Source organism: Salmo salar, chromosome 11, assembly GCF_965601325.2.
Source record: "Salmo salar chromosome 11, fSalSal1, whole genome shotgun sequence".
In the NCBI taxonomy this organism is placed as follows: domain Eukaryota; kingdom Metazoa; phylum Chordata; class Actinopteri; order Salmoniformes; family Salmonidae; genus Salmo; species Salmo salar.
Genome location: NC_138301.1, coordinates 124,897,299 through 124,904,669, shown reverse-complemented (window position 1 = coordinate 124,904,669; position 7,371 = coordinate 124,897,299). Strand labels below are relative to the sequence as shown.

The 7,371-nt window shown below is 45.0% G+C and overlaps 1 protein-coding gene across 1 annotated transcript; it reads left to right on the top strand.

The window, feature by feature from the left end:
* The first annotated feature begins 221 nt into the window (after window positions 1–221).
* btg4 (BTG anti-proliferation factor 4) lies at window positions 222–4,917 on the top strand. Its single transcript, XM_082957609.1, has 5 exons — window positions 222–612; window positions 795–932; window positions 3,219–3,340; window positions 3,988–4,121; window positions 4,606–4,917. Exons 1-5 carry the CDS (start codon window positions 440–442, stop codon window positions 4,837–4,839), a joined length of 801 nt encoding a protein of 266 aa, XP_082813735.1. The 5' UTR covers window positions 222–439; the 3' UTR covers window positions 4,840–4,917.
* Window positions 4,918–7,371: the final 2,454 nt, after the last annotated feature.

Genomic DNA, 7,371 nt, shown 5'->3' with positions numbered 1-7,371 from the left:
TGAGTCTGGTTAACATATCAATGAATGAGATGGTACCCTGAGGCTGGTTATCCCATCTCCTTGGTGCATTCCTTCTGTCAGAGTTACTACCGCAGCCTGCTGTCAATCAGTCAGGACCTGCAATCACATTGGAACTCACATCACCTGTGCTTTTCCCCTCACACACACAGCTGATTTCAACGAGGTGTGTTTAGCAGCAGGCTTTTATACAGAACCTGTTTGTTCTGGGCTCAAGCTGCCCTGAACGAACTGGCTGTTATCTAGAAGTGTCCAGAGAGAAACGGTAACATTTAAAAGCAGATTTGTTTGCTAGGGATTGGGACATTTTTGTCATTTGGTTTCTAAAGCTGCAGTTTAATTAAGTCTTTAAGCGGTGTCTGTGTTGCTAAGGTAGTTGGCTGAAGGTTGTGTTAAGGTTAGGTGGTTTGACCTTCTGACGATGAAGGAAGAGATCGCAGCAGCAGTGTTCTTTGTTGCTCGGCTGGCGAAGCGCCATGGAAGTTTAGATGCTGAGAGCAGAGAAGGGTTTGCTGCTGCCCTCACCTCAGCCCTGTTTGACACCTACAAGACCCACTGGTACCCTCACGCACCTGTCAAGGGACAGGCCTACCGGTCAGTAACTACACACACACACACCTGTCAAGGGACAGGCCTACCGGTCAGTAACTACACATAGGCAAGATTGTCTCTGGCTGTGTGTGTAACCATTGTGTGTGTGTGTGTGTGTGTGTGTGTGTGTGTGTGTGTGTGTAACCATTGTGCTGTGTGTGTGTGTGTAACCTGTGCTGTGTTAGGTGCCTGCGTATGAACCGCATTCAGCTGAGGGACCCTGTGTTGGAGAGGGCGTGTGTACGCAGCGCTGTCTGTTACGAGGACCTGGGGTTGCCACGGGAGATGACAATCTGGGTCGACCCTGGAGAGGTGTCCTGCAGGTGAGTGCTGAGGTACTACTGTACTGGTATGTCTTACTGGCGCCTCTCGGGAAGAAATTGTCAACTGGTGTGCCAAATTCAGCCCCTCGGCATGTTAAATGTAGACATAAATAGACATAAGACTGTAAAAACCCACTTGGAATTCACCTCAAAATGATCTATTTTAAGAAATCTATACCGAAGTATTTCCACTCCTAAATGGACGTATGTGAACATGTATAAATGTAAGGTTTGAAATTGTCAAAGACGGCCGGGGGGGTCGTGGTCACTGCAAAAGTTATTTTTACAGAGTGAGTTAATGAATATGACCCAGGATTGTGTTGATTAGGCCATCAATCAAATCAATCAATCAAATTTATTTTTATATAGCCCTTCGTACATCAGCTGATATCTCAAAGTGCTGTACCGAAACCCAGCCTAAAACCCCCAAACAGCAAGCAATGCAGGTGTAGAAGCATAGTGGCTAGGAAACTCCCTAGAAAGGCCAGAACCTAGGAAGAAACCTAGAGGAACCAGGCTATGAGGGGTGGCTAGGAAAAACTCCCCTAGAAAGGCCAGAACCTCAGAAGAAACCTAGAGAGGAACCAGGCTATGAGGGGTGGCTAGTCCTCTTCTGGCTGTGCAGGGTGGATATTGTAACAGAACATGGTCAAGATGTTAAAATGTTCATAAATGACCAGCATGGTCAAATAATAATAATCATAGTAGTTGTCGAGGGTGCAACAAGCACGTCCGGTGAACAGGTCAGGGTTCCATAGCCGCAGGCAGAACAGTTGAAACTGGAGCAGCAGCACGGCCAGGTGGACTGGGGACAGCAAGGAGTCATCATACCAGGTAGTCCTGAGGCATGGTCCTAGGGCTCAGGTCCTCCGAGAGAAAGACAGAAAGAGAGAATTAGAGAGAGCATATTTAAATTCACACAGGACACCGGATAAGATAAGAGAAATACTCCAGATGTAACAGACTGACCCTAGCCCCCCGACACATAAACTACTGCAGCATAAATACTGGAGGCTGAGACTGGAGACTGGATAAATACTGGAGGCCAGTGGTTTTCACCCACTCCTTGGAGACCCCCAGCTGTTTCACGGGACTATTAGACCAGAACATTGTAAACCTCTCCATTAGACCAGAACATTGTAAACCTCTCCACGGGACTATTAGACCAGAACATTGTAAACCTCTCCACGGGACTATTAGACCAGAACATTGTAAACCTCTCCATTAGACCAGAACATTGTAAACCTCTCCATTAGACCAGAACATTGTAAACCTCTCCATTAGACCAGAACATTGTAAACCTCTCCATTAGACCAGAACATTGTAAACCTCTCCATTAGACCAGAACATTGTAAACCTCTCCATTAGACCAGAACATTGTAGATCTCTCCATTAGACCAGAACATTGTAGATCTCTCCATTAGACCAGAACATTGTAAACCTCTCCACGGGACTATTAGACCAGAACATTGTAAACCTCCACGGGACTATTAGACCAGAACATTGTAGATCTCTCCATTAGACCAGAACATTGTAAACCTCTCCACGGGACTATTAGACCAGAACATTGTAAACCTCTCCACGGGACTATTAGACCAGAACATTGTAAACCTCTCCAATAGACCAGAACATTGTAAACCTCTCCAATAGACCAGAACATTGTAAACCTCTCCACGGGACTATTAGACCAGAACATTGTAAGCCTCTCCACGGGACTATTAGACCAGAACATTGTAAACCTCTCCACGGGACTATTAGACCAGAACATTGTAAACCTCTCCACGGGACTATTAGACCAGAACATTGTAAACCTCTCCACGGGACTATTAGACCAGAACATTGTAAACCTCTCCACGGGACTAATAGACCAGAACATTGTAAACCTCTCCATTAGACCAGAACATTGTAAACCTCTCCACGGGACTATTAGACCAGAACATTGTAAACCTCTCCATTAGACCAGAACATTGTAAACCTCTCCACGGGACTATTAGACCAGAACATTGTAAACCTCTCCATTAGACCAGAACATTGTAGATCTCTCCACAGGGACCCCCTGTATTTAATTCATTTCAGAGCTAACACACCTGATTCAAATTATATCAAGCTTTTGACTAAAATCAGGTGAGCTAGTTCAGGGCTACAATAAAATTAAGTCTGGGGGGGGGGGGGGGGTCCCGATGAGAGGTTTGGTTCAGCTAGAACCTCCCTCTGCTTGTTAACCTGAGCCCAGGGAAAGGAGCTACTGTTTTGGCAGGAAGATGTTGTGATGCGTTTCCTGTGTAGGTACGGAGAGCGCAGCGTTCCCTTCTGTGTGATGCAGCTGCAGGGCTGTCACCAGGGTGACAAGGAGTTTTCCCGACGCATACATAATGCGGTGGAGCGGGCCGCCTCCGACATCCAATCAGGTGCTCTGGTTTTCTGTTTTTAACTCATGTTTTTCTGTTTCTCAGACAAATACTTGTATTTCTTACCCTGATTTATAAAATGTGTAGCAACATGTATGGTTGGATTGGATTATGCTGAGCTGCGGGAACCTGATGTAAATGGTCAAAGCACTGATGGAGGAGCGCCCTTCTCAAATTGAACAGTAATCTGCCCAGCATGGCCGCGTCGTCGCCAAGCCAGCATGGCCGCGTCGTCCACAAACATCTATTTTCAATAAAATACATATGTTCTAACTAGTTTTCACTGGAAGGCAGTTCCAAATTAACTGTTCTAGAAGGTTCTACAGTTGTTTTTACTGTAGCCTGTAGGGCAGGGATTGCCAACTGCTTTTGATTAAAAAAACGCCAATCACTTTCTCCCCTTGAACACAGAATCCTACTCCTTATTCACGTAATGTAGGCTAGGCTACGTCACTTGTTTTGAGCTGACTTCGCCGCTGGCTTTGAACGGGGCACCTGGCTCACGCCTGGGATGTAGCCCTGTTCCAAACTGATTACAGCCACTTTTCACCAGGTGCAATCACCTCTCACCGGGGTAACCCATGGCCAGATAATCAATTCCATTTACTGTGAAAAAATGTTTTAAAGCTTTGATTTGATCCAATCAGGCTCTTCCTCTGAAGAGGAGGGCGAGGACACCAGCATGGGTAGCAGCTGCAGCAGCCTATCCGCTCCCGGCCCTGCCCCCAACCCGAAACCCAAAACCATCCCAACAGTCAGCAACCCCAACAGTGTCTACAAGGTAACTAACCAACCAGGTAACTAACCAGGTAACTAACCAGGTAACTAACCAGGTAACTGGAGCTCTAGAGGTGTCTACCAGGTAACTGGAGCTCTAGAGGTGTCTACCAGGTAACTAACAAACTAATGTTAAGCGCTCTGACGTAATAAACCAGGACTGGACGGAGCTCTAGGGCAGGGGTACTCAACTCTTACCATACAAGGTCCGGCGCCTGCTAGTTTTCTGTTCTACCTGATAATTGCACTCACCTGGTGTCCCAGGTCTAAACCAGTCCCTAATTTAGAGAGAACAATGAAGGGGGGGGGGGGGAAATGCATTGAAACTGGCTTTAAAGTCCAGAGTTGAATTTGAGGGATGTGTGATGGTTTAGATGATAGTAATAATTGTTGTCTGCTGCGCAGTAACAATGTGGTCCAGGTGTTGTAGAGAGCTGGCAGGCATCAATGATGTGGTTGTGATGTGACTCTTTCTCTCTCTGTTCCAGTTCAGTGAGTTCGCTCTAGTACCACCCCCTCTGGCCTGGGCAGCTTACCCCAACAGGAAGGCCTTCCCTGGGGACGGCTACCCTCCTCACGGCCCTCCCTCTGGAGGCGTGTTCGCCCAGCAGCACACCGGCCAGTTCCAGCCTCCTAAAGGCTTCAAACCCTACAGAGCTGCCACCTCCTTCACTGGGCCCAGGCAGGACAAGTACCACTGGGTCAGCAAGAACCGCTCCTAGAATGTAAACCTAGAAACCTACTAGAAACTAGGCTGCTTAGAGGCCAGAACACTTAAAAATATTAAAAGGTCAAAGTATGAATTATGAAATGGTTAAAGCAATGCTTTTTAAGCATTTTTTAAAAGTTGCAGTATTTTTATTTAAAAAATATTTTATGTCTTAACTATTGTGACTGTTAAACTGGAAAATATTGTCTGAATAAAATTATTGATTTATTTTTAAGAAACTGGTTCTGTTTGTAGTGGGGGATTGTTTTCAGATAAACACAGGAGTGTCCCGGTTTACATTGGTCCATATTATTCAGTGGGGTTAATTTAGTTCGTGACTGAGCTTCAATATTCGTAAACCAACTAGGGGTGGGTAGTATACCGGTATGACATTGTGCCAGGATATGGATTTTTGCCATATTGTGCGTATCATGATAAATATATGAAATGAGGTGTTCATTTCAGTCACGTGATACAGCCTAGTGGGTTAGTTCAAATTGTTTCTTACTAAAAACTAAACAGCAAAGAAAACAAAGCATGGATGTTTCACTCAATCAGTCTGCCAAGTCGACAAGCGTGTGTCGAGTAAGTGACCATTTCGTGAAACACCTTTCATTAACGGCCTTCCCTGTGGCTCAGTTGGTAGAGCATGGTGTTTGCAACGCCAGGGTTGTGGGTTCGATTCCCACGGGGGACCAGTACAAAAAAAAAAAAAAGGCATGAAATGTATGTATTCACTACTGTAAGTCGCTCTGGATAGCTTCTTTTGGTCTTCCCTGTGGCTCAGTTGGTAGAGCGCTACCACTAAAACTAAAGAAGGATTTTCCTAAAAATCGGTCAAGACCAGAGGGAACTCAAGAATTAACCAACCCTGCGATCACATTTGACCACTTTTTGCAGCTCTATTTCATTTTCCAACAGCCAGATCAATCGCCTTCAACTTGAAAGCTGCATCATATGCATTTCTCCGTGTCTTTGCCATGATGAGGGTGACAAAATGACTACCGTAATCAGAATGATGGGAAGTTTGAGAGCGCTCGATTTAATCTAAACAGTAAACAAAAAAGTTGTTTGACCTTAATAACCCGTTCGGCAATTTCATTAAAAAAACTGAGCATGTCACAGAATGTATTTTTTTGCAAAAAAAAAAATTGAAAGCGGGAAAAATCCATATATTAGCCGCGTCATAGTTTAAGCCGCAACGTTCAAAGTGTGGGAAAAAAGTTGCGGCTTAAAGTCCGGAAATTACGGTACATAAAATGCCCAGATACTGTATTTATAGGTGGGAACTCCATCGATGACAGAACCATCCAATTAATAAATATGTAGTTCATCTGAAACATTTCTGTGAGAATTAGAGAACATGTATTTAGTCTTGCTCACATTAAATACATGTTTTAAACCAAACAGGGCTTCTGAAACCCCACCTCTTTAAGGAATACCTGGGATAGGATAAAGTAATCCTTCTAACCCCCCCCCCCCCCCCCCCCCCCCCCCCCCCCCCAAAAAAAAAGATATAGATGTACTATTGTAAAGTGGTTCTTCCACTGGATATCATAAGGTGAATGCACCTATTTGTAAGTCGCTCTGGATAAGAGCGTCTGCTAAATGACGTAAATGTAAATGTAATGGCTTCCTGTAAGGTAACAAGTTCAGAGTGCAGCTCTTACATAGCCTGCTCAACAGGCAATGGCATACATAAGTGTAGATTAATATTACAAGTTAACAGATAGACCCAATATTATTCATATAAATAGTAAAGAGGACAGGTCCCATAACCAACCCCTGCGGAACACCTTTTGTTATAAAACCAGACTTAACACCATCAGAAATCACACATTGTGTCCCGTCTGATAGGTTGACTGAAATAGATCATTTTTCAAACCTTTGGATGAGAATGTGAGGGTCAGCGGAATCGGACGCCTTGGAAATGTCTATAAATAAGACGGCACAATGGATTTTTAATGAACTAAGCAGTTTAACATCTAAAAACATAGCAGCTGAAACGATGTTCAGGTCTAAAACCAGGTGAAGATTAAGAACAGAGTGAAAAGTAAAAAAAAAAAAAAAAGTTCTTAGGGATTCTAAAACTTCAGAAAAGGCAAGGTAACTACTGTCCGATTTATCTGAGACAGAAAGATCTCCTTCTCCACCCCATAGGCAGGTAGTCTGGCGAGTAGGAGCGTTTGGCGAGTAGGAGCGTTTGGAGAGTAGGAGCGTTTGGAGAGTAGGAGCGTCTGGAGAGTAGGAGCGTCTGGAGAGTAGGAGCGTCTGGCGAGTAGGAGCGTCTGGCGAGTAGGAGCGTCTGGAGAGTAGGAGCGTCTGGAGAGTAGGAGCGTTTGGAGAGTAGGAGCGTCTGGCGAGTAGGAGCGTCTGGAGAGTAGGAGCGTCTGGAGAGTAGGAGCGTCTGGAGAGTAGGAGCGTTTGGCGAGTAGGAGCGTCTGGCGAGTAGGAGCGTCTGGCGAGTAGGAGCGTTTGGCAAGTAACTGAAAGGTTGCTGGATCGAATCCCCAAGCTGACAAGGTTAAAAAAAATCTGTCGTTCT

Excerpts from the sequence above, each read along its gene's own strand:
- btg4 (XM_082957609.1), top strand. The coding sequence starts at position 440 with ATGAAGGAAGAGATCGCAGCAGCAGTGTTCTTTGTTGCTCGGCTGGCG. Across the intron at positions 933-3,218 it reads CCTGGAGAGGTGTCCTGCAG|GTACGGAGAGCGCAGCGTTC; the intron begins GTGAGTGCTGAG and ends TTTCCTGTGTAG. Across the intron at positions 4,122-4,605 it reads ACCCCAACAGTGTCTACAAG|TTCAGTGAGTTCGCTCTAGT; the intron begins GTAACTAACCAA and ends TCTCTGTTCCAG.